This window comes from Rhineura floridana, chromosome 2 (assembly GCF_030035675.1).
Source record: "Rhineura floridana isolate rRhiFlo1 chromosome 2, rRhiFlo1.hap2, whole genome shotgun sequence".
Classification (NCBI taxonomy): Eukaryota; Metazoa; Chordata; class Lepidosauria; order Squamata; family Rhineuridae; genus Rhineura; species Rhineura floridana.
Genome location: NC_084481.1, coordinates 46,445,441 through 46,473,392, shown reverse-complemented (window position 1 = coordinate 46,473,392; position 27,952 = coordinate 46,445,441). Strand labels below are relative to the sequence as shown.

General features: G+C 42.2%; 1 protein-coding gene across 4 annotated transcripts in view; it reads right to left on the bottom strand.

The window, feature by feature from the left end:
- Positions 1-27,952, bottom strand: part of ABCB11 (ATP binding cassette subfamily B member 11) — a 70,952-nt gene that overhangs the window by 4,965 nt on the left and 38,035 nt on the right. For all 4 annotated transcript variants that reach the window (XM_061608570.1, XM_061608571.1, XM_061608569.1 and 1 more), the window contains 7 exons: positions 18,704-18,808; positions 18,429-18,590; positions 14,948-15,151; positions 9,012-9,253; positions 8,177-8,333; positions 2,765-2,962; positions 224-430 (listed from right to left, as the gene is read on the bottom strand). In XM_061608570.1, coding sequence (XP_061464554.1) covers positions 224-430; positions 2,765-2,962; positions 8,177-8,333; positions 9,012-9,253; positions 14,948-15,151; positions 18,429-18,590; positions 18,704-18,808 — 1,275 coding nt within the window. The remainder of the gene's footprint in view (positions 1-223; positions 431-2,764; positions 2,963-8,176; positions 8,334-9,011; positions 9,254-14,947; positions 15,152-18,428; positions 18,591-18,703; positions 18,809-27,952) is intronic.

Below are 27,952 nucleotides of genomic sequence, written 5' to 3'. Positions count from 1 at the left end.
AAGCTGGGTCTCCTCACTCTTCAGCACTCTATACCATACTAACTCTCCAAATGTTAGCTGCTGCTCAGGGTCATATGGTAGCATGTGCATAGTCACATAACCAATCTGTAATAGATCTAGGAACATGAATCATATTCTGTGACTCACCCTGTGGATCTCTTGTCTAGTCACCATTCCACTTTACAACACGAAACACTGCCAGAATAAAGAAAAAATTACTTACATCAGGAAGTGACATGACAAAGTCGTGGAGCTGGGCCTTCTTGGCTGCTGAGATCACTTTTTCCATAGAAATCTCTCTGGTGTTGTCGCCATATTTAATATTGTCAGCAATACTACAGTCAAACAGCACAGGTTCCTGAGACACTATTCCAATTTTAGATCTGAGAAAGTGGACATTTACTTTCTTGGTATCATGTCCATCTATCAACTGCACATCAAAAATACAGAATGCATAATATTTATTTCTGGACAACAGTGTGAAAAATCCCAACATAAATTAAGCTTACATTGTACTGATTTACTTTAAATAATTTTGCACAAGAATGTGTGTTGTATATAACCCCTTTGTGCTTAAGTAAAATTAAGTGTCTCTTCATTCCAATGAAATTTAGAATTAACCTTATGAAACCATTCCTGAATTCACTAGGGTAACTTATTTTGAATGAAAGCAGATGAACCATTTGTTTGATAAATGCCATGCAATAAGTTATCTGTGTTATCAGCTGTCATTCTGATGCAAGATAAACTTATTACATGGAATCTACCAAGCAAATTATTTATCTGAATTCATTTGAAATGCGCAAGTGAGTTCAATGGAACTATGCTTACCCAATTAAATATATCTATTTGTGATAACAAATAAGCGACAATGATTTCACATGAATTTACCCTTACATTTTACACATTTACTTAAAAAGATGTTTGTGCCTGAGGCAGCCACATCAGACAGCAGATGCCTGCAGGAATGGGGGGTGGGCAAGCAGTGGCAATTCGCTATTCTTCTTGAGCTCCCTGCCTCAGTTGGAGCTCGCATGCCCAAGCAGGCCGCCCTGTGCTCCCAAAATTAGCTTGCCACCCTTGGATGTGACAAAGGATGCCGTCCTGTCACCAGTGCTGAAGTAAAGTTTAACTGCCAGTTCAGCCAGCTTCTGTACATGGTGCCATCTTATCCTTTGCTTCAAGCAACAAAATGTCTCAGGCCAGCCCTGCTTGTAAGGTTAGGTTAGTCGCAATCTTTTTCCTATTACGAAATGTAATGTACATCACCATGATCCAAAGATAAGCACTTTAAATCTGTTTCAGTGGAGGTCAGACTTCTATACATGCTTAATACTCCCACTGAAAAAGACAGGACTTTACAAGTGCTTAACTTTGGCAGGATAGCAACCTAATATCCTGTTGCTAAGAACAATCCACGTTGTTAAGGACACTACAGCTATTAGACAGTTTGGCAAATAAATCTCTGACAGCTGAATAAATGGGCATGATGTACAATGGGATTAGATAGAGAGGATTAAACAAATGTATGACGTGTAACATCATGCACGTTTTGCCACCTGATAATGTACAGGGGGTGGCCTGTTGTATAATGTACAGAGGGGTTGCCACTATGGCCCTGATACAAAAGGTTTCTCTGTGCAGTTGTGGGCTGTATGCCGGGATCTCTCTACACGTACTTGGACAAATCTGTCAATTTTAATTTCTCTCATTTTCTCATTTTTCCAGTCTTAGATTCAGTTCCTCACATTTCTGCATCAATTTGTGGTTTAAAAAAACGCAACTCCTCACAAAACTTCATCAGCATTTTTGCGTGCATTTCTCCTAATTTCTGTATGCAATTCTGCCTAATATACATTTTTTCATGCAATCACTCTTATAATGCTTATTTTGTATGTTATTTTCACCAATATATGCATTTTTATGCACACATTTCCTTAACACACACATTTTTGTATGGCATTTTACTTAATATGTACATTTTAAAGACAGCTTTTTGTCCCTCTCTCATAATACCAGGACTCAGCGAACCGATTCAGGACAGACAAAAAGAAGTACTTCTTTGCCCTGTCCATAGTCAAAATATGGAATTTGCTGCCATGTGGTGGTGACAGCCACCAAGTCAGATAGCTTTAAAAGGGGATTAGGCAAATTCATGGAGGATAAAGCTATCATTGGCTCTTAGCCATGTTGGATATGAGTTATCTCTACGACCAGAGCAGATTGTCTCTAAATACCAGTTGCTGAGGGCTATTGCCCTCATGCCTTGCTTGTGGCCTTCCTGAGAGGCATCTGGTGGGCCAGTGTGGGAAAGAGGATGTGCTTTCGATAGGCCTTTGGTCTGATTCAGCCGGTCTCTTTTTATGTACTTATGACTATCTGCTATGAGATATGTGGGCACATCATTATGTGTATGAGCCAGGATGCTAGATGCATGGCTTTTTACCCAATGAGGCACCCTTTGTGTGTGGCATAACCAGCAAGGCAAGGGAGGTTTTGTACAGAATCCTGCTCTTGCATGTTGATCACTTTTGATGGATAAGGGAGCTTGTAGGTAAGGGGTGTGCTAAGGCAGGAGAAGCCATGGGGGTGTTGTTGTTATTTCAGTTCGCCATTTGAAGGTATGAACACAGCTCTTAAGGTTTATGAACTTTGATCATCCCAGCTTCAGAATTTCTGTTACAAAATCTAGGGAGAACTGTAGATTTTGCTTTATAACAACTCATCATATCCTTTTACTATGAAAGCAGGCAAGGCTACTTACCACTTTTCCTTCCTCAGGGTCATAAAAACGTTCCAGAAGTTGGACACTGGTACTTTTGCCACATCCACTACTTCCAACAAAGGCAAGGGTCTGTCCAGATTTCACAGACACTGAAAGACCATTTAGCACTTTGATGTTGGGACGAGAAGGATATGTGAACTTACAGTTCAGAAATTCAATGCTTCCACGAAAATTATCCTAATTATACAAAGAGAGAAAAAAAGTACTGGGTGAGGTTGAATTAAGTTCCCAAATGAGAATCTTATGAAAGTAATGATTACTGTTACCACTGTTCCTAGAGCTGCCACAATTACACTTTTAAAATCAATTAGCTATGTAGCTTTTAACTGATGATAGAACTGAAATCAATTTGCACATTGCAAAGCCTCAATAGAGATGCATTACTGAAAATTCTGGAGGAAGGAGATAGTTTATCTTTAGTGTGAGAAATTACAATTCAGCTGAGGTTCAGTATAGTGTGGGAGATCAAGGTTTGAAACACATGTTGACACTGATTGCAGATTATTACCCCTATCAACTTCTGTTGTCTCCAGTAGTTTTTACATAAGATGGAATGCGATTTCACCAGTATCACTGTGAAAGGCAAACTATTTGCTCATTTTGCATGTAAACTAGAAGGAATAGCCAGTTTTAATCATTTTTTCATCAAATCAGGCACAAGTGGGAGTCAGTGTGTCTGTGCAACCTGAATGGGCTGGCTGGAGCTGATGGGAGTTGTAATCCAAAACTTCTGGAGGGCACCAGGTTGGCAAGGCTGCTGTGAACCTTTAAACAGTTCTGAGTCCTGGTGTCTTTGCTTGCTGTTATCTGTATTGATTAATCTGGAGACAAACTGAACCTGTGAGACAGAGCTAAATAAATGCACTAATTAATCAATTAGCAGTCTACTGAAATCAATGGAATTTAAATTCATTTATTTCAGTGGATCTACTCTGAGAATAACTAACATTGAATATCACCAACTGTGAAAACCTCTGTGAAGCTGGTTTTGTTAGAAGGGTCTTGTAGGGCTTTAGGGTCTATGTGGTAAAGTTGGCAAATTTTTGTTAGTTGGGCAGACCAAAATTTGTCCGACCATACTCTTATTGAGCTGATTTTCAAAATTTGCCTTGGGGAAGATTGCTTATTCGCCTTCCAGTAATTTACCAGAGTTGAATGAATTTTTGCCCTAACTGATGAAATCCCTGTCTCGGCCTGAATTAGCGCCGCTGGGGTCGCTGATGGTAGAAGCAGAATTTTTTTAGAAATTTGTTTTGAACTATCTCTAATTGGTCAAGTAGAGGGTTTTCCCATCCCCAAATAGGTGCTCCATATTGCATCATAGGAACAACTTTGGCTTGAAATATTTTTAAAGCCGGGGAGACTAGGTTGCCACCTACTGAGCGATAGAAGTTCAGGATAGTTCCACTAACTCTAAGTGCGGCCAGTTTAGTGCACTCTATATGCTTTCTCCAAGAAAGGGAATCAGAGAAATGGACACCAAGATATTTAAAAGTTCGACATTGCTTGATTGGGTGACCGTTGATTGACCATTTGTGCATTGGTGACCTTTTGCCAAATACCATGATTTTTGTTTTGGAGCAGTTATTCTGTAGTTTTTCGGTGACACAATATGATGATAGCTTTAGTAGAGCCCTTCTGAGTCCACTGCGGGTTATTGACAATAAAACCATATCGTCTGCGTATAACATGAGGGAAACTTTCCTTTGACCCAAAGAAGGGGGGAAAAGGTCCATTCCCGAGAGTGCCGATACAATATCGTTTAAATAGAAGTTAAATAAGAATGGGGCCAAGGGACATCCCTGTTTAGTTATTAAAAAAGGGTCTGTCAGGGAGCCTGTTGGGCCCACTCTGACTCTGGAGCTGGTGTTAGAGTATAATGATTTTATCAAGAATAGAAGACGTCTATCTATTTTGGAATTTTTAAGTTTCTCCCATAGTCTTGGTCTATCTATTGAATCAAACGCAGCTGCTAGATCTACAAAGGCTACGTATAAACATTTTGTCGGGCCTTGTATTGATTTTTTTGCTAGGAAGGAAAGAGTAGCGCAGTGATCTATAGTGCTACAGCCTTTCCTAAATCCTGCTTGTTCGGGGCAGATTATCTGATTTTCCTCCTCCCACTCCTCTAGTTTCATCATAAGAAATTTTGCGTACAGTTTAGCTCCAATATCTATCAGGCTTATAGGATGATAGTTATTCGGGTCTGAGCGATCACCCTTTTTGTATATTGGGATGATTATACTCATATTCCAACCAACTGGAAGAATGCCTGAGATGTTTATTTGTGTGAAAAGCTTGGCCAAGACAGGAGCCCACCAGTCTGGGAAGTTTTTATAAGTTTCTGGGGGTATCATGTCCTCACCAGGTTCTTCTCCGGCATACTGCTTGGATGGATAGGCTAACTATAATAAATTCTAATTTCACACGATGGTATAGTATTTTCAAATCAGATCAAACCAAAGCGAACTATTTAGATTTTCTTACAGCAGTAAATCTTCGTCACGCCTTCACAGCTTTGAGATTCCAATTAATGCCTTCGGCATACTTGACTGGCAGATATAACGGGACCCCCCGTGCCCAAAGACTGTGCATCTGTGACACTCCTGAAGTGGAAGATCTTCCACACTACTTGCTAGAATGCTCCCTATACAAACACCCCTGGTCAAAATTCCTGGACGAGGCACTGACACATGCGCCCGTAGACCTACTCTCACGTATTTCCTTCCTTCTCTCAGACAGGGACCCAGGCATTACATACAGGGTAGCTTTATTTGCCCTAGCAGCACAGAAATTACGGAAGAAACGTATAGAGGAACTAGGACTTACTGTCTAGATAATACATGTTGCTATACTGATTGTTATAATAACAATGATTTTAATTGTATTTTAAAAATGTTTACCTGATAGAAAATGTACCATTTATTTTATAGTAATAATATTTAAGATCCCAATTGTAATTTTAAAATGATTCACCTCATTAAGTGTATGACCTTTTAGAGGCCTATGGCCAGACAGTAATAAATGATGATGATCACCAACTGTGTTCAAAAGGGGCTTACTCATAGGTAAGGGTGCCTAGGATTGCAGCCTGGAACTTGCATCTGTAAATACTATTACTGTTCAACATATATTTCACATCATTTGTGGGCTGGATGCTACTCAGAATTACCCTCAGGAAATATCCCTAGTACAATAGGAAGGAGAGCATTTTACTTTAATGAGTGTGATGGCTGAAATCATTCTAAAGTGTATGGTTCCTGAAGGTGCTTAACCAAAAGGAAGACCAATTAAAGTAACTGCAGCTCATTTATGATGGGAAGCTTCCTTGTATTATATGAGCAAACATAATTTGATCTATCAAAGAAGTCCATTCTCTGTGATTGTTCACTCTGTGGTATTAGCTATCACTGAGATTTTCATTTCATGCATATTATGTCACCACTCTAATAGCCATCATTTTAGGTGTTACTGGACCTAGATGAACGCCTTTGTGTATTGAGTCATTTCTGCCTCCCTTGTTAAATAATATCCAACTTTCAATAGCAAAAAGAAGTGATGGGGATTTCTAATATACTTTTTACTGTAAGTATTGTCTAAGTTCCTCATATTTGCACCATTACAAAGCAAGGGAACAGTAAATAAATTGATATTTACCTTGTCTTATTCATAAAGATGTCCATTACATATTTATTGTTACAGTTGATGGTTTGTACAGAGTTTTGAAGGGCAAAATCTACATTAACTATTGGGGTGGTAGCTTTCAAGCAATAATCTCATCATTTGATAAATTTGCCTTCATTAAGACATATTACATTCATACTTGAAGACAATTCTATCTCCAACAGGTGACCACACACACACATGCATGCACACCACTTTTCTTTTGTGAAATCAAAGTAACTAATTGTGGGCTTTGCACATCCTGGTTTACCATGAATGAACAGATTATTCCCACTTCACTCCTACCCTTAGCACAAGTGGAAGCAGCAAGCCCGATCCTTGGTTGAGCATTATATGAAACCCAGGAATTGTGGCTTGGTTTCAGATTTTGGTTTGTTTGGTTTGATTGGACATAGCACTAAGCTCCTTTTGGGAGTATAGGTGGGATATAAATTTAATAATAAATACACAACCCTAATTTGGGACATGCTAAGCCAAGGATAATGGCTTATTGCTCCCACTCGTGTTAAGGGAGGTGTGAAGTGTGAGTCATCTGTGCATTCACAGCAAGCAGTTAACTGGCTTACTATGATGCGTGAACAAAGCCAATTATAAAAGTATTATCATACATTCTGAGTGCCAGTCCGAGTGCCAGTCCTTACTTAGTTAATATGGCACCACACACACACACACACAAGTGCCAAAAATCTTTAGAAAAGTTGGTTCTCCATATTCTCCTCAAGCATGTAGCACAGGCATAGGAACATAGGAAGCTGCCTTATACTAAGACAGGTCCATTGGTCCATCTCGCTTTGTCTTATCCACACTGACTGACTGGATCTCAGCCCTACCTAGAGATGCCAGGAATTGAACCGGAGATCTGCTGCATGCAAAGCAGATGCTCTGCTGCTGAGGTATGGCCTTCTCCCATGCCAATGTTATAGCAAGTGCATGGCTCTGCTGTAGGTGTTGAATTCACAAGGGTGCTATAAGCACAGCTGCTGTCCCTTCTTCCTAGGAAAGATTCCCTAATAGATCACATTACAGCAGACTAAATGAAAAGAAACCCAAAATTGGCAAATTGTGCTAAACCAGGAGGTTTAGTGATGAAATTATTGCTATTTAGTTGCCACCTTCTGTATTATAATTCTGGTTTTATTTTCCATTTTATGAAGTTCTTGGTTTAAGTTCCTAATTGGTTTTAATCAGACCATTTGTTTTTCATAAGGTGCCTTGAGGACTAGTTGGCTGAAAGGCAGCTTAGAAATTTAACTGACTGTCTGAACATCAGTATTCACAGAGGATTAGAAGAACAATAGTGTGTTGGGAGATCAGAAAGACAATCTGGAGACAAAGGGGATATAAACCTTGAGATGGAGAGAATTTATATCAGATGAGCTATTGGGAATCATCACTAATATAATACCTTCTTCTGAGAGCACAATAAAAAGTTATGCCTCATTCATGGTGCTGGGGGCTAACTTCATTCAATCCACAGTTGACACCAAGTTGCCTTACCCTGCGCATACATTATTTGTTCAACCCAACAGGGTTTCTTTTATTAAGCACACTCTGTGCCTTCAAGGTATCATTCTTTGCTCTCATTTGCTCTTCTTGGTACACTATAATTTATTTTGCTTAAGCGTACAGAAGAGCAGACTGGATGACCTTTGGATCTTTCCAATGCTGCAATTATGTAGTTCTAATAATACTAATTTCAGTTGTTACCCATTTTGCTCCAGCATCACTGTAAACGCTGATTCGGGGAATCCGATCCACCAGCTGGAAAAAGCGAGCTGCAGCTATTTTTGCTTTGGCATAATTTGGTGTATAAGATGATGCTTTTCCTAAAGCAGTTCCACTGGTCACAATAGAGGAAATCACCCTGAAATCAAAGGGGACAGACCTCAGTTTACAGAACACTTAAGAAGAAGAGGACTGCTGAATCAGACCAAGGTGTAACATCCTGCCTCCATCAGTAGCCAGGCAGATGTGTCTAGGATGCCCACAAGCAAAGCATGAAAGTAACACCCCCCCATTTATCCCAAATGACTGGTTTTCAGAGGTATACTGCCTCTTAACATGGAGTTTCCATTCAACTTGCCTTCTTAGTGGTAGCTCCCTATTTATGGAATGCTCTCCCCAAGGAGCCACACCTGGCACCATCATTATCTATTTTTGGGCACCAGGCAAAAGCCTTTCTTTTTACCCAGGCTTTTGGTTCTTAATTTCAAGGGCTTTAGGCATTGGTGGCCTCTTTTAGTGTGGCAGGTTTTGCAAGACCTGTCTTTTATAAGTACAGATATATTTTTAGGTTTATTGGTTTGTTTGTTACAATTGGTTTTACTGTTTTATTGTTGTTGTAAGTTCCTTTGGGTCACTTTTGTGAGGAAAGCGACATTATTGTAATAACAATAACAACAACAACAACAACAATAATAATAATATGAAGAAGAAGAAACAACAATAACTTTATCACGGCCAAAAATGTGTCTATAAGAACACATGATAAACTAATGCATTCTCTTCAGGGAAGAGTATTTTTGTGTTTCTGTCCCTTTACCTGAATACATAGCTGTAGTGAAGTCCTTCCTTGTTAACTAAAAATCCTCCATACCGATAAGAGACTGAGTTGGCTATAAACAACACACACTGTGCAAAGCCAAAGCAAACTCCATAAACATTTGCTTTTTTGACTGCTGCTCTGTAAGGGATTTCCAGCTCTTTTTCATATGCTTCAATAAATTTTTTCTCCTTCCCAATTCCAGCTACAGTCCTAATATTTGTGAGGGCTTCATTGGAAATCTGTCAAAAAAACAAAACAAAATAAAAGAGAAGGTGGAGCAGAAAATTCTATTAGATTCCAGTCTGAGAAGTATGGGCCATTCCATCTGATGAGCTGCCATACATATTGTTTTAGAACACAGATCTGAATTCCACACCAGATTAATAAGGATCCCTAGTTCTGAAGTGATCTATGGATTTAGGGCTCCAGGTTACTATTCCAGCCTGAATATAGTTAGCTGACTTCATGGACCAGTGGAGACACTCTAGGCTGTGCAAAGCCCTCACATCTGGGTAAGCTCCTCAGTTTGAGGAACTCGTCTCATTCAATAGCCATGAAGACTTGCCTTGTGTTTGACCATGCGTTCTGCCTCTGGCCCTTGCCTGCCTGCTTGCCTCCAGCAGCAGCAGCCTGCCTTTGATTATGCCCTTGACCTCTGGCTCTCTGTCTTTGACCATGTCTCTTCCTCTGGCCTTCTGATCTTGCTTCTGCTTGTGAAAGGACTAGACCCCTCCCTCCCTCCTCCCCATGTGTGTGGCAAACCCAGCCAATCTCAGAATCTGACCAAGGCCTGACACCAGTTTTTTCCTAATCCAAGAAATATTAAGTACTCTATAGGTGATGTCTGTAATATTGGGTAAGGCTGCTATTGTAATTCCTAGAATGGGTTCTCATATCTGGGCGAAGCATATTCTGTCTAATAAGTATCATAGGTACACACTGACAATACAGCTCAAAACCCATATGTGCTTGTCTTAGCTTGTCCTGTTCTTGTTATTTCATCGCATTCTCAAGTTGTTGATCTTAGCCATGAGCACACACTGTTCTTTTGTTGTATGCTTTTACATAATTTGTTCTGAGTAACTATACTGTTGCTTTTAGTCTTATTATAAGATTTTTATCAGCTTTGGCTGATTTGTCAGATGCATCCCTATCTGGATGGTTACCCTGGTTATATCCAGACAAGATTACTGTAATACGTTCTACATAGGGCTGCCTTTAAGAGACACTTTGGAAGCTTCAGCTGGTGCAGAATGCAGTTGTTTGTGGAGGCTAAGCGATCAGAACATACAACATGAATTCCACACCAGCTACACAGGCTGCCAGTGCATTTCCAAGTCCAATTTAACATGCCAGTGATTACATTTAAATCCCTAAAGGGCTGGGGACCAGGTTATTTGAAGGACTGCCTGATTCTGTATGAACTCGTTCAAACCCTAAGATCAGCTACAGAGGCCCTGATTCTGCTGATAAGATTCATCAGGTTGGTGAACGCAAGAGAGAGGGCTTTTTTCTGTTGCATGCCTGGCCCCTCCCGTTACTATTTTTTTCCCTCTTATTATAAGAAACAAATAAGATTCCAAAATAACATATATAACATAAACATATCTAAACAGTATACCCATATATGACAATGCATGAAAACGTCAAATCCCAAGTGCAGGTGAGAAGGATTTCTACATTATATTTTGCCATTTGGTCATCTTAGGAACTAGCTTTAAAAGTGGTATCTCCCAACTCTGGATTGTTGTTATCAAATTTGAATGAACCTTTTATGAGTGCCATATCTGTGGGTGCCTGGCTGGAACTTGTGTCTCACCATCTCTCTGATTAACAAAAGAAATGAAGTCACTCCAAGTTGTTGAAAATAAATCTGTTGCCTGTGGGTTTCTTAGTGACTTAAGGTGGAATGTTAGTTTCTCCATTATTACCAAGTCCCAAAGTTTGGTGTACCAGTACTGGAGGTTCAGTCCCAAGGTTTTCTGCCAGTGCTGTGCAATAATCAAACGTGCTGCCACAAGCATAAACACAATCAAGTCCTCTGAGGGTGCTTCCACATTATCACCAGAAAATATGGATAGCAAGCACAGGCTGGGGTTTTTAACCACGGGATAGCAGATAATGAGGCTTTTCTCAGGAATAACATCATCCCAAACTGCATTTGCCAGAGGACATCGCCACCACAGATGAAAATAGGAGCCTCTAAAGCCCATTCTCTCCTCCTCCCCGAATGTGGGCCATGTGTACCAATGTGAGATACTAATCATAACCAGTTACTAACCATAACCAGTGTATGGTTTTAAAAGAATTTTCCAGTACTGAAACCAAGTGGAGGGGGCATTGGTCCAATATGGCAGTCCAGGCTTTGGGGTCTAGACCAGCCTTTCCCAACCAGCATACCTCCAGATGTTGTTGGACCACAATTCCCATCTTTCCTGACCATTGGCAATGCTGGCTGAAGCTGATGGGAGTTGTGGTCCAACAACATCTGGAGGCACACTGATTGGGAAAGGCTGGTCTAGAGGTTCCGCCAAGTCTGTTTCCCATGTTTTGAGACATTGAAATTATTTGTGGAGACACTAAGCAAAATATTATAATTTTTAGAGACTAGTCCTTTGTATTCAGATTTAGCATTAAGTGTCAAGTCCTCACAAGGTGTCAGGGGCCAGGTGACCTGCTCCTTAATCTGCATCTCTGACAACAGGCTGCGTAGTTGATGTATATACCCTCAATTCTTGGACCTTAGTGCCAATCTGTACTTTGTAAAGAGTGTGTGATAGGTAATAAAATGCTTTGATTCTGTAGAGGCTCTTACTCTTCAATTCTTTCCAAAACCCTTACAGCCTGTGGTGCATTGAGGATGGTGGCTAAGGAGGATCAATGGTGAAATACCTGGGGAAGGTTTCTGTTGCCACATTTTCCAAATGGAGACTGTACATTTTAGGAAAGGGTTAGATATTTCAGGAAAGAGTACAGGAAAGAGAGACAGTGCCTCCAAAGATGGCAGGGCCAGTGTATGTGTCTCCATCCCCACCCATTTCCAATGTTTGTTAGAGTCATTCAAAATCACAGGGATGACCTGTATCAGTTGGAATGCATCAAAGCATAGCTGAACATTGGGTATCCCAGCCTCCAGCATATGATTTTTTAAACAGTAAAGTAAATCCCACTCAGAGTGTCTTTCACTTGAATACAAATCTGTGTAATATACTTTGCCAGGCCTTTACCATTTTATTACTGGTATATATTGGAAGCACCTGAAGGAGGAATAGGAGCGTGGGGAGTAGTATTATTTTGATGGAGGCTATGCTACCCAAGATTGAAGCATGCCCTTTTGGCTGTATTCTGTCAGCCCCCTCCTTAGTTTTCTTGTTATTGGATTATAGTTCATTCTCCGTATTTTGTTTAGGTTCTTAGGGATATAAACTCCAAGACATTTTATTGCTTTGTGACATGTTTTGATATGAGATATAGAACAAATTTGGGACCGTATCTTTGATCTTATATTTCCACATAGGGAGTCTTACTTTCAATAATTAATATTGAATCCCACCATCTCTCCATACTCCTTGATTATAGAAACAAGCAGAGGAAGATCTTCCTCTGGGTGAGGCAAAATCAAAACAATATCATTGGCAAACATGCTGCTTAAATGCTGTGTGCTTCAAAGTTATAACCCTGGATTCCAGTCTCTTCTCTTAAGATTTGGGCCGATGGTTCCAAAGTCATGACAAATAGTACCTTCCATTACTCTTTTTAAACAGGCTTTAAAGACCTAGATGTTTCAGTCTCCTTTTAACTGATGTTGGTATTAGGGTTGCCAGGTTCAGGGCCTGAGACTGATCCTGCATCTTTAGGAGAAGAGAAAATCAGCCAAGTGCAGGTGTTCCTCCAGCACTGCAATGAGAAAAACCACAAGATGGAATTCTCCCTTCCCCATGCAAAACTTTTAAAGATGCAGAAGACCTCTTGGAGGCTGGGTCTGGCAACCAAGAGGTCTTCTTTATCTTTAAAAGTTTTGGAGGGGGGAGGGAGAATTCCACCTTGTGGTTTTTCCCATTACAGAGTTGCAAGAACACCTGCACTTGGCTGACTTTCTCTTCTCCTAAAGATACAGGATCAGTCTCAGGCCCTGAACCTGGCAACCCTAGTTGGTATTATATTTTACAGCCAATGCTGGCTTTCAGAGCAGCTCAGGATCCTGCAGATCCCAGGCCAACTACCCCACTCCAACCTCAGAACACCCCATTTCAGTATCCTCTGGACTCTGACAGTGGAGATACTGCCAGCAAAATGACTGCCCACTTGCACATTTAGTGGGTGAAAAGGGGAGGCCTGTGCTGTCAGCAGCAGCCAGTAGGAGGCCAGCTGAGCCAGCAGAAACAAGTGGAAGGATGCCTCCACTCAATCCAACCCCCCCCACAGCCTGCTGTAAGAAGGGTTTGGGTTGCACACTGAAGGAGCAAAGTCATCATGAAACCATAAGTTATTAATAACCCTAATAGGACACAGTTCTCATGATTCCTTGCTTGGGAACTGTGGCAGCTAAATAAGTCTAAAACTAGTTTGAATCAGTACAGTAGGGTTGGCATGCACTTAGATCACAGGATTTGTAGAAAGTCCAGTGTGGTAGAACTCCCTGGCCCTGTCCTGCTTGTTCTGCTTTAGATACTGTTTGAGCTGTTGCAGGCCAACCTTCTCTCAGGGCCTAAGCATGGGTGGGTAGAAAGAGGACACTTTACTCAAGCCTGGAGATCTGGGGTGCAGGGAGGATGAATTGCAAACCTGTTATCAGGAGAGAAAAATGTGACCAAATTAGAGTTGGAGTTCGCTTAGCTGTGCCGGTTCTCTCTCATTCTGCAGGCACTTCCATTTTGTTTGTTGTGTGTTTACTGTTATCTTCACATTTTACTGGTTCAAAAACTATTTGGATCTGGTTATGGAAAAGAGAGAGAAACCAGGTGTGGCGAGGGTGGCTGCCTCTCATCTGCCTGCTCCCTCCCTGCTTGGATCCCATTTTACTCAAGTGTAGGTAAGGGCGGCAGAAAGAGAGAGACAGAGAGAGAGAGACCAGACAAAGGTGGTGACTGCCTCTTGCTTGCCTGCTTGAGTGTTAGGGAGGATGGTAGAGAGAGAGTGAGACAGAGGGAAACTGGGCATGGATTGCCTGCTCAAGCGTAGGGGAGGATGGCAGAGAAAGAAAGCAAGAAAACAGCCAGGGAGGGTGGGAGGACTTCCTCTTACTTGCCTGCTGGAGTGGGCTAGTTGGCTGTGCCTATCCACAGTCTCACACACCTATAGATATAGGAAGGGTGTGTGTGTTGATGTTGGTATTTGGAGAGTCGAATATGGATCTTGTACTTCCACGCACAACTTTTAAAGATACAGAAGACCTCTTGGTTGCCAGGCCCGGCCTCCAAGAGGTCTTCTGTATCTTTAAAAGTTGGGGAGGGGGGAGGGAGAATTCCACCTTGTGGTTTTTCCCATTACAGAGTTGCAAGAACACCTGCACTTGGCTGACCTTCTCCTAAAGATACAGGATCAGGATCAGTCTCAGGCCACGGACCTGGCAACCCTATTTGGTACTGATTTCTGTTAGCACTTAATGATTTGGATACCCACACAGAATGCTAAAAGTGCTTTTCAGCTCTACTTAAACCAACATATTGGAACTGGAAACTAAACACTTTACAATCTGAAGCTGCCCAGTCCTTCCAACTAGAAAAGAAACCTTCCAAGAAACAGATTTTAAAATGCTGGGAAAGCTGCCCTGAAATTCCTTCTACTTGATCAGTGAGGGGGAAAATCAACCTCTGTGGCTATGGCAGGCCTAAAATGCCTGTTATCACTGACAACACTGACTGCTTGAATTTTTACTCACCTTCTCAACTAATCTTACTTTGGGTGTGTGTGTGTTTTGTTTTAAACATTACCTTTCCAGTAGCTTCCATTGCTTGCTTGTCCTGAGAGGCAAAACCTGTCATCATTTGAGACTGCACCACTCCAGATAAAGCCAAGAAGGGCAAGAAACAGGTGATGACTAAGCTAAGCTTCCAGCTGAAGTAGAATGCGATAATAATGGCCACTCCAATATTGGTGAGGGAGTTCACAATCATTCCTATCTGGGTGCCAGTTGCCTTAAAATAAGCAAAACCAAAAACAGATCACCAACAAGCTCTTCCACATTAAGCACTGGGACACTGGGCTGGACTATGAAGGGAGGAAAGAAGGCTATTGCTTCCAACATCTACCCATTGTTCCTATTGCCAAACAGAATCATTTTTATTTATTTATTTATTATTTCAATTTATATACCGCCCTTAGCAGAATAGCTCTCAGGGCGGTGAACAAACAAGATAAAATACAATATATCATAGTAAAAAATCACAAAAACATGTACAAACAAACAACAGAAAGCATAACAAAAACGAAATACAACACAAATTAAGAAGGATACATGTTAAAAGTAGAAAGATTAAGAAAATTAAAAGATTAAAATGCCTGGGAGCATAAAAAGGTCTTTACCTGGCGCCGGAAAGATAGAAGTGTAGGCGCCAGGCATACCTCTTCGGGGAGGCTGTTCCACAACTCAGGGGCCACCACAGAAAAGGCCCTAGATCTAGTAACCACCCTCCGGGCTTCCCGATGAGCTGGTACCCGGAGGAGGGCCTTAGATTCTGAACGAAGTGAACGGGTAGGTTCATAGCGAGAGAGGCGTTCCACAAGGTATTGAGGTCCCACGCCGTGTAAGGCTTTATAGGTCAAAACCAGCACCTTGAATCTCGCCCGGAAGCAAATAGGGAGCCAGTGCAGATGCGCCAGAATAGGTGTTATATGCGAAGACCGACTGGTCCTCATCAATAGTCTGGCAGCCGCGTTCTGCACCAGCTGAAGCTTCCGAACTGTCTAAGGGCAGCCCTACGTAGAGCGCATTACAGTAATCCAATCTTGAAGTTACCAGAGCATGAACAACGGAGGCGAGGTCGTCCCTGTCCAGATAGTTGGGCTACCAGACGAAGATGGTAAAATGCATTCCGTGCCACCGAGGCCACTTGGGCCTCGAGAGACAAGGAAGAATCGAAAAGAACCCCCAAACTATGTACCTGTTCTTTCAGGGGGAGTGTAACCCCATCCAGAACAGGGTGAACATCCACCATCTGAGCAGGGAAGGCGTTCACCAGCAGTGTCTCGGTCTTGTCTGGATTGAGTCTCAGTTTATTAGCTCTCATCCAGTCCATTATCGCGGTCAGGCAACGGTTCAGCACATCAACAGACTCACCTGAAGAAGATGAAAAGGAGAAATAGAGCTGCGTGTCATCAGCATATTGATGGCAACGCACTCCAAAACTCCTGATGACCACACCCAGCGGCTGCATGTAGATGTTGAAAAGCATGGGGGACAAGACCGACCCCTGAGGGACTCCACAATGGAGAGTCCATGGTATCGAGTGATGTTCCCCAAGCACTACCTTCTGGTGACGGTCCGCGAAGTAGGAGCGGAACCACTGCCAAGCAGTGCCCCCGACACCCAACTCCACGAGTCTCCCCAGAAGGATACCATGGTCGATGGTATCAAACGCCGCTGAGAGATCAAGGAGAATCAACAGAGTCACACTCCCCCTGTCCCTCTCCCGACAAAGGTCATCATACAGGGCGACCAAGGCTGTTTCGGTGCCAAAACCGGGCCTAAAACCAGATTGAAACGGATCTAGATAATCGGTTTCATCCAAGAGCACCTGGAGCTGGCCGGCAACCACCCATTCCAAAACCTTGCCCAAAAAAGGGACATTCGCCACCGGTCTATAGTTGTTCAAGTTATCTGGGTCCAAGGAGGGTTTCTTTAAAAGAGGTCTCACTATTGCCTCCTTGAGGCTACCAGGGACTACTCCCTCCCTCAAGGAGGCATTAACCACTTCCTTGGCCCAACCGGTGGTCCCAGCCCTGCTAGCTTTCACTAGCCAAGATGGGCAAGGATCCAGAACAGACGTGGTTGCCCGAACCATTCCAAGCACCTTGTCCACTTCCTCGAGCTGCACCAACTGAAACTCATCCAATAATGAAGGACAAGGCCATGCTCCGGACACTTCAATGGATTCATCTGTCGCAACATCGGAGTCAAGACCCCTGCGGACATGCGATCTTATCTTGAAAGTGTCCAGCAATTTCGTTGCAGCGGGCTTCCAATGTTTCCGTAGTATCGTGGGGACCAGAGTGTAAGAGCCCACGCACGACTTTAAAAAGCTCCGCTGGGCGGTATAGGGATGATCTAATAGAGGCAGCAAAATAAAGCTTCATAGAGTTGGAAGGGACCTTGGAGGTCATCTATTCCAGCCACCTGCTCAGTTTAGGATCTGCAGTGTAGGATGAAGCCACAGCATTCCTGATAGATAACAATTCAGCCTTTGCTTAAATTCCTCCAGGGAAGTAAAGCCAAGGACCAACATCTCTTACCATTAGGAAGTTTCTCCCAAAGTTTAACTGAAACCTGCTTCCCTGCAGCATCCACTATTGGCTCTAGACCTGCCCTCTGGAGCAACAGAGAACAAGGAGGCTGAGCAAGGATGGATTGCCAAAGCACCCTAATATTTCCTGCCAATGTAGCTGAACAACTTCTGGCATTCCTAATTGTAAAAATAGTCCCATCCACAACATATTCAGGGGGAGGGATTGAAATTGCCAAGTCACCTTCACTGCCACTTTGGCCTTTGTCCATTTTCCTTGGCTTTCCCAATTTGTGGCAACCTTCCCAGAGGTTATATGGGAAGTCAAAGTGTCAGTTACAGATTCAAAAGGAATGCTCGTGTATGGTGTCAGCTCTACTCATTTAGGCTTAGTTCTCACAAAGGTAGTGAATCTCCATTTCAACCACTTCAAGCTGGAGATCAAATGAAAGAAAGGCCTTACATACACGCACGCGCACACACACACACTGGAGACTAAATGCCAGGGGAAGGGTTCTAGACTTGCTTTCTCCTTGTTTTTTTGTATAGGAATGTTTGGATTTTTCTTGTGTGTGGAAATAGTCCATCATGTGAGCCCACACTCCTGTAGAGTGGTATAAGGGAAACACAGCTTTACCGCCTCAGTGAGAACTGGACCTTAGACTCTTGGACTGACTACAAGTTGTATGCATTTAGCACTGCCCCAATGTCATTTTTAAAAGAGCAAAATAGCTTTGGGAGGAGATGATAGAGAAGGACAGAAGTTTTGTTCCCTTTTCCCTCCAACTGTTTTTCTCCTCAAAATCACCTCCCCAGCTGCTTTTCCTTCTACAGTGTTTCAGATGTATGTTTATCCAATAAACCAATGCCAATAAGTTGTCTCACTTTGATTAAGTTTACATGGGGAAAAAAAGCTCTGGGCTGATGTGGTAATTTCTGATTTGTGAAATTACCTTTGTATAAAAGCTCTTACCCCTTGAACCTGAGATGCATCAGTTGCTAGTCTTGTAGTCAAGGCCCCTGGGCTGTTCCTGTGGTCATCAAACCAACCAATTTCTTGACCTAGCATAGCCTGGAAGCCAGTTTTCCTTAACCGTCTTGTAAGTAGTTCACCAGACTTTGCAAATGTATATCCCTGAAATATATTAAAAATGTGTAAGTTTAACCACATAGCTAACTAAGAAGTCTTTTTTAAAATGAACAAAGCAAACAATAGCCATACTGAAAGGTATATTCAGTGGTCATTACCTGTAAGAACTGTGTAAAAAATGATATAACTCCAACAAATACAAAGAGCAAGCAGATGTTGTTGATCTGCAGTCTTTGTTCTTCTTCATCAAGTATGGAAAATGTCTTTTGAGAAAGAAAATAAAAGTGCCATAATATTAGAATCAATTTAAACAGCATTGTAAGTATTTGTGCCACATGATTGCAATGATATGGAAAAGCATATGATTGTACCATCCAGTTGGGGTAGCCTGCAGACATTTTTGGTGGCCAGTGTTGATATGAGTTATAGTAGGGTGCCATATTGGCTACTCCAATCTAGCCTATGTTGGTTTTACATTTGCTCTACATATTGTTAGTGTGAGATACTGGGGTGTTACAAGCAGATTTTACCCTTAACAGTGGAAGTACAGCACTAATCATAAGACAGCTTTGCCATAGATTTGTATCAGTGGAGATCTATTGCTTTCAATAGTGCAACTATTGAATTTCACCCATGCAGTATATTGACCATAGATTTCTATAAGGGATTTCCCCACTACCAAAGTGTAGCTAGTTCTAAAAAAGAAAGAGGTGCCAGACCTCAAACCTGTCAGGATGAGAAGCTGTGCTCTCTAATTTGAAATGTTTTATTTTATATAGAATAGTTATATCCTGCATTTTGTTATACAGTTCAAGGCACTTCATAACAAAAATAATAAAATACAATGAAAACGAACAAGAAAAAGGAACTACTGAGAATATAAAACCTACATATTAAACTTTGTTCTACTATTTACTGCAGGAAAAGCATCCTATTTAAATGTATGTGCAGGCCAGTGCACCATTCATAATTGATGGCACTAGGCAATCAGAAGCCAGATATTTTTAATACCTGGGTTTAAAAAGCAAAGTATGAATGGACACTAAGACACTCGAGAACCTAGGCCCACTGAAGGACAAGCAAACAAGTGCAGTGAAAATAATCTTTTACACAGCTTTTAAGGGGAATAAGGGAGTAATAATCAGAGAAGAACAACTGCAAGTAATGAGTCTTTGAAATCAGGTTTTAAAAGCCCTGAAATCTACTAACGAGTCTGGAGAAGAGGCTCAACAAGTCAGTCTCTGTCTCTCATGTAAGCATTTGTTTAAAACGTTCCCTTAATACTCATAAAGTCAGCAGCACTCACTTGCTTATTGGAAAATTTAAAGCTAAATATGTGTTTCAGATACAAACTCAAACAGAAAACAGGAATATTTCTGCCTTTCTTATAAATGTACATAACGTCCCATATCAGTGCCATTAAAAGACACCATATACCTCTAAAGGAGAACATAGCTCCTGTTTGTTACAGTATGGGACATTCATTTTAGAGGACAAGCTACCTACTGTCTTTAGCAGAACAGGGAAAGTAGCCAATAGGGAAAGCTATGAGAGCTCAACAAAGGGCCATTCTTTTGCTCATTAATTTCATCCTCTCCTCCCAATAAGTTTCATCCTCTCCTCCTTCCAATAAGTTTTTTTGAGTCACCAATTCGCAGACGTGTTGCCAACAGGCTCAAACCTAAGTATTAACCTTTTAGCAACTGCTCTCAAGCAATAAATGTTAATCTCTTAGTTTGATCTTCCAGAGCTAGCTAACTTTTAGACCATTGCAGGTCATGATACCTGAGTTTGTGTTTCAGTTCAATGTTTGCATCTACAGATGGCAAATCTTACTAAGTCACCTGATTATTGGCAACTATGTGTGCCAAATTGATTAGTAGAAGTTGTCTGCACCACCTGGATTCTAGAGTCTTCAAGTTTGTCCCCTTTAAAACAGGTATCTACCTAGGAGTATTATTCATGAAGGGTATGATTGACACAGGCTCACAAGCTTTGGAACACAGTTGGCAGCTCCATGTCCTAGGGCAGGTAACTGTGTTTATTTTCTAAAGCAATGGTTCCGTAACCTTTTCCTCCCATGGGCCACTTGACATTTGCTGAGGGTTTTTGGCAACCACCTTCTGCCTTTTCTAGCAGTTGCAGTGTGCTCTGCTACATACTGTATGATTTTTAATTTTTTTCCATTGCTTCGTCTATTTCTTATATATTGGATATTTTTCTTCCATAGCATTCCAATCATAATACAATAAAAGAAATAAAAGAAGCAATAAAAATACAATTAAAAATCAGTATGAATATTTAATGCAATGAATGTGCTATCTCCCATCTTCAAGCGTGCCATGGACCACCTGAATGAAGCTCACAGACCACTGGTGGTCCATGGACCACAGTTTGGGAACCCCTGTTCGATAGAAATACTTGCAGGGTGGGGGCAAGGGGTGAAAGGAGAGACTGGAGAGGATTGGACAGGCCATGAGAAGTGGAAAAAGGAAAGGAAAGAAATCTGTTGGAGGTTATAAGACTTGGAGAGAATGGGTTGGGTCCAATGGTGCACTTCGGTCTGTGGAAGAGTCTTTGATCAAGACCTCTGCTGATGAAGAGGAGGGGAGGGGATTTTCATTGATTTCCCTGTGGCCCCTGCCTGTGGGCTTTGAAAATCTGTTCTAGGGGGTTGTTGAAAACTCAGAATAGTGTGGAAGGTGGCATGGGAGGCTACAGGAGAAAAAAGTGAAAACTGTCTCCTCTCCCACTCTCTTTCTTTAGTGGAGGCCTCCACTAGATCAAAGACTTCTGCAAATGGAAGGACTCCTTTTATTTGTGGAAGGGCACCATTGAATACAACTCAACAGATATGTAATGCATTCATATTTTAGTTAACTTTTTCAAGAATGGCAGTAGGCTTCGCTTCTATAGCAAGTGAGGAGTGCAGGGTAAGAGATTAGCACGGGCAACACCCGAGGAAACCAGCCTACACTTGAGAGATGAGCCTACCAGCAGAGCTGAAGACTGGCAGGGCCAACTTCATGTGTGAGGGGGCATGGGGAAAGTGCCCACTAGTGGCCCCTGCAGCCGTGCCTGGCAACAGTGGACAGAAACAACTGTGCTCTGATAGGGCACAGGTGGCTGGGCTTAGCCACCATTCTAATTTCTCTCAATGTCTTTATTTATTATTTGATTTATATCCCGCCCTTCCTCAGGGTGGCACTGTCCTTGACATAGTGTCATTCTGGGGCATTGTGGGAAACTGAAATGGCGGTAAGCCCAGCTACCTGATGCTGATTGGAGCAATGGGCTGGAAAAAGTTTTTTTTGCAGGTGGACCCTACCAGTGTGCTGACGAATGAATGAATAAGTTTTATTGCAGTCATAGACCAACATAGATATATACATCATTAAAAGAAGATAAAAATTTACAATAAAACAGCACGGGACAATCAAGGTCTCATAAAAACCAGGTCTGCGTCAGCACATAACCCTCAACTTAACAGAGTTCTTCTACAATGGATAGCGGCGGAACAAAAGCTAGCTACCTTGGCTGATATCTGGGGGGACTGATCGGATAGTAGGAAATCTGTATAGAAAGCCTCATTTCTGCCAGGGATGTTTTGTAAGATTGGGATGATTAGCTGGGATCTGAGGTCGCGGTAGAATAAACAGTGTAGCAACACATTTTCCACCTATTCTACTGCCCCATCACCGCATGGACATATCCTCTCGTCATAAGGTATCTTTTTGTATCTACCCTCCAGGAGTGCCGAGGGTAGGATGTTAAACCTGGCCAGTGTAAAGGCTTTTCGAAATTTGGGGGTGGTCAGAGTTGCTAAGTAGTGGGCAGGTAAAAATGGCCTTGCATTAAATCTGGATTTTGTAACCCGCATCAGTTGGCCCTGGAGGTCAATGTCAAGAATCTGTTGGAGAATGTTCTCTTTAGCTTTTGCATAACCCAGATTGGAGATCATGGTAGTGGAGAACCCTAGGCTTAGTAACTTAGCATTTATCGACTCTTTCCATTTAGACTGGAAAGCATCTGATAAAATGTATGGGGCCAAACCCACTGGAGCGAATATCATCTTTAGCCATAGTTTAATTTTACATATCCAGATACGGGATTCTATTGTGGGGAGCCCAACCTCTAGTCGTAGAATATGGTTGGGAACACAGCATGGGACAGCCAGTATGGATTGTAGAAATTTGTTTTGTACTGTTTCAAAGGGGGCATACTTATAATCAGTACAGACTTGTGCACCATATAGCAGCTGTGGAATGACTTTTGCGGCAAAAACCTGTATGGCTGCCGGAAGGTATTGACCCCCTTTATTGTAATAGAAGGAGAGAAGCGCCTTCGTACTCCTTTGAGCATTGGTAATAACAGCCTTTACTTGGGGTCGCCATGCTCCTGCTGAATGGAAGGTCATCCCTAGATATCTGAAAGAGGCAACCTGATCAATTGGATGCTCATTAATATGCCAGCGATGCTTTTGCCTCTTATTAGAAAAGACTAAGACTTTCAACTTAGTTTCATAGTTGATTATTAAAGATTCAGTCTTACAGTACTTGGTGAGAGCACTCAACAACCGCCTTAAGCCAATACATGATAGCGATAAGAGAGCAATATCATCTGCATACAAAAGGATGGACAAAGGCCTCTTAGATAATCTGGGTGGATGCGAACAAATCGGCAATAAGCTTTCAATAGAGAATTAATATAGAAGTTAAACAGGAGGGGAGCTAGTATACACCCCTGCTTGACTCCCTTAAAAGTGGGTATGGGCCTAGAAAGATGCCCAGCGTTGTTACATCTAATACGCAAATAGGGGTTATCATATAGGCATCGTATTAAGGATAGGAGGCGCTTATCAATATTAGTGGCCTCCAGTTTCTCCCAGAGTCTATCTCTAGAGATCGAATCAAAAGCTGATTTAAAGTCAATAAAGGCCGTATAGAGGGCTCCACCAGAATTGGCTGTATATTTATCCACCAGGAGTTGTAAGACAAGAGCATGGTCCATAGTGGAGCGTTCGGCTCTAAAACTGGCCTGTTCATTGACGAGAATGTTTTCTTGTTCAATCCAGTCTTTCAGCTTCTCATACAGATGGCTAGCATATAACTTGCTAACAGTGTTTAGGAGACTGATTGGCCTGTATTTAGAAGGATCATGTCTGGGACCCTTTTTGTAGATTGGAATGATTATCGCAAGACCCCAGTCTTCTCTACCAGTGTGCTGGACCCCTGGCAGTAGCACAGGGATGTTGGGTGCTGGCAAGGAAAAAAAATGGAGAGGGGACACATTTCTTCCACTGTTATACAAAGTTTCATATCTCTGTTGCAAGGCTGTCACTTTGATGCAGCTTATGATCCTCAGACAATTTTATGTTATGTTATATATGTTTTCTGAGGCTGTGAGCATTTCTGTGACATAATAACCATAAAAGTTTAAGATGCTGCATCTGCTTTTCAACATGATGTAGGAAAAAGGAAAGGAGGGCAGCACGGCAATTGGCTAGGAAAGCAAATCACAGAGCAGAACCTTAAAACTAGTGCCTGAAGGAGAGCTTATAAGCTGAACAATAGAGCCACAGTGGTGTAAATGTCAGTCTGGGACAAGAGAGTTCAGGGTTCAAGATACCACCCGGCCTTGAAACTCAGCATCCTCGCACTGATCACTATCAACCAGTCCAATCCGAGGTAGGGTTATTGTAAGGAAAGAAATTAAAATGAGTGAGAGAGAATCCATATTTGTCTTGAGCATCTTGGAGGTAGGACAGTTTTAAAATGTAATAAACAAATCAATAAATGCAACTCCCAGTGAGTTTCAAACTATCAAGTACATGGCTTTCTCAGAAGCAATAGCTGCAAGATCCCCTACTTCAAAAATGTTTCGTCAGAGAAACATCCAGTGCAAATTAGTGACATGGCAAAGTTCTTAGGGGGGTAGATTTGGATAGTTACTGAATTTTCCCAGCCTATCCTGAATTGGGCCTTGCCCTCTCTAGACTGCTTCAAGATGGGCTCATTTTGGGGCACCATCATTACAAGCCCTCCCCGCCAACCTCCTTTTCAACATTACCATATTGAGATGAGGGCAAGCAATGGGGAAGGGGTCATGTCAACTGTAGGCCTTGAGACTGAGGTCTGGTTACAGTACTCATTCCTCAGATTAAGGCCTACAGTTGCAGTGAGGCTTCCCTGGTGTCCCCTTGCCTTGTTTATATTTGGTATTGGAGGAAGAGCTTGCAGCAGGGAGGGCTTGAAGTGAGTGATGTTAGGAGGCTTCCAACCCCTATTGTGCTCCTGATGGCATCATTTGATTGCAGCCTGGTTTGGAATAGAGGCTGAATTGGAACTAATTATTTATTTTACAACATCTAGCATTGTTCAAAATGATTTGAATTGTTCAAATGGGACCAGGGCATATGAGAAGAGTTTTCCCATCATTAGTGAAAATAGAAGACTGACTAAGCACCTTTTGAAGAAGGGGAACTATGCTACCCCTGAGAGAAGCAATATTTGATCTAATCAAGCACCAGCTTGAGGTCTGACTCTCTTATTGCTTTTTGGTATCATCCAGCTCAATTTTACTGATGGAATAAGACTTAAGGTTTGTGGTGTGGTCCCTTCATTTCAGGTCCCAGTTTGGTGCTGCAGATCGGGTCCAAGCTGACCCAGGATGACCTGGCCCTGACCCGGCCCCCTGAACCAAATTGGGAGCCTTCCATAGTCCTAAGTTTAATTAGGATTTTAAACCATAATTAAACATGTGGTCAGCGCAAGAAAGGGGGGAGAGGCGACGAAGGCAGACATTCTTGCCTGCATCTTCTCTCCTTGCATTGCAATTTACTTAGGCTTTCAAACCCTAATTAAACATGTGGTTGGCAGGGAGGAAAGGGGGGGAAGGACAGGCGAGAACCTCTGCCTATGTCTCCTTCTTCCTTCCCTCCTCACTGTGATGGTTGTTCAACTCCCATGCCCCTTTCTGACAGCCCTGGCTTGCTCTGGGTAGGGTAATCTGGGGCTGCATTGACTTGCTCCAGGCAAATCCTAGACTGACCAGAATTGGACCCATTTGGTTCAGGATCTGTCAGTTCCCAGCCAGGGGAATCCTCATCAGAGGAGTCTTCATTAGAGGAAGACCAAGAGGCTCTGATCTTGGAGCCAGCCCTGGCTCAGGCTCCATCTAAGGGTGAGGGGCCAGGATCCTGTGATGAGGGTCAGGATGCATCCGGGGAATGTTTGGCCTCTGGCATCGAGGCTGAACAGCCCCTGAGTGCAAGGCAGAGGTATTGCCTCCGACACCAGATGGAGGCCCATCCCATCCGCAGGAATGCCCGAGTACAGGCTTGGTCTCCTTAGGAGTAAAGATCTGGCTGCAGGTGATCAGTGGGAGTCAGCTGAGGTTTGGGTTGTGGTCCAGCAGTTCCAGCATAAGCCCCCAGTGCTAGGTTGGAAGGGCTGCTGGAAGAATGTCTATACACCAGCTTTGTACCCGCCCTGTCTAAAGATTTTCTGTGGACCCCAGACTGTCTCTTGCCTTCCCCTTACCTACATTGCTTACATATTGCTTACAACACCACTGTGCATCTTTGTAAGTAAGGAAACACCAAGTACAAAGAGGCCTTGAATTTGAGCCCTGATTTGCCAGTCTAGGCTCAGTGGCAGATATAATACTAGTGTACAAATCATTTATATGTGAAGGTATGCATATACAATGCAGGCCTGGGAAGCCATAACTAATTCCTAATGCACATCCACTAAGCTAAACAGAAACTTACATGTTCTTCATACTACTGTGTACAAATGTGTTTTTTCTCCCAAAGCAAGAGTACACACTTGTATGGAAAACATTGTGTGTGAAATGTCCCAAAGAGATCTATATTTACATCTCTGAGTGCAAAACTGCCCCCACTCCATTGAAGAGGCAGACATTATAGGTGGAAGGAACCTTGTGTCTGTACAAGTAGATGGAGGGATCTACAGCATGTTCTGTCTCCACTGTCAGAGGCAGTATACCTCTTAATACCAGTTGCTGGGAATCACAAATGGGGAGAGTGCTGATGCGCTCATGTCCTGCTTGTGGGCTTCCCACAGGCATCTGGTTGGTCAGGCTGCTATGAGAACAGAATGCTGGACTAGTTGGCTTTTTGACCTGATCCAGCAAGGCTCTTCCTATGTTCTTATATCTCTAATTATTGTTATATCGCATTGTTTTCTGTAGATTGCCAATGTGCTTCATTTTTATGGAAAATGGGATTAACTAATTCCTAAAAGGGAATGCTTTGCTCATGTTGCTATCACAAGAATGTACAGCAGTGCAATAAAGATGCTTGGTATTAACTTTCCATCAATACTGCTGTCCAAAACAGATCAATATTACGTTTCAGTGACTACAAAATTCATGATGATAAAAAGGAAAAAAATATATTTTTGCTTTCTAAAGCATGTAATGCCTTCATGGGAGCCATTTGTATGCCTGTTTTCTTGTTTTGATAAAAACCTACTAAGGATTATGCCAAGCGTTCATGGCTTTGCACCACCAGTGCTGGCTATTGTGTGTTTGAGCTTACTGTCTAACAACAAAGAATAAAATGCTTCTGTGCTTCAGTCAGAGTAAGTTGGAAGGGATATAAAATAAATTTGGAATTTTGCTAATGTACAAAATATATCCCTGTTATATTGCTCACTTGTTTAAGAATACAAGGATGTAATGGTATGTGACAATTCATCATGGGGAGGGGACATATAATTATTCTCTTTTCAGATTAGGGTAGCAATCTATTGCACAGTTATATGGGAATAAGGCTATAGACACATGACATTTTATTCTAGAATCAATGGAGAGTGATTGTTTTTTCTAACTAGTGCACACATGATCGATTGCATATTTTTTGCTCCTGAAAAATGTTTCTTGACTACCTGGTTCCATTCAAAAGATTGATTCTGCATTACTCTGCAGTGTGTCCATTTGAAAACAGGTATAGGTGGTCCCAAGCAATGAGGGTGTATTCCCAATAATGTTGTGAATGGGTGTATACCAAGATCACAGGGGGTGGGTTTTCAAACGCATAATTTAATCAAGGGGAGGTTTTTCAAACACATATCAAGTAACTACACCCACCCGTCTGCCCAGCAGGATTTACAATCAATCTAGATTGAAAGCAGCATGTTGAGGATGAGCATGAACGATTCTGTACTGGGGAAAAGTACATTTTTGTGCTACAAATGGTAAGCATGTATGCAGCCAATGTCTCAATGAACTCAGAGTAACTTGCCCAAACAGACAGGACTCAGGACAACTGTGATCAGATTTCCTAACCTTTTCCCTTCAAAGTAGCGAGGGGTGGGGTGGCGTGGGAATTCTGAGCTTGATCAAAGTAGCAGTGCTGGGGTTGGGATGTTTAACCTTTTCCC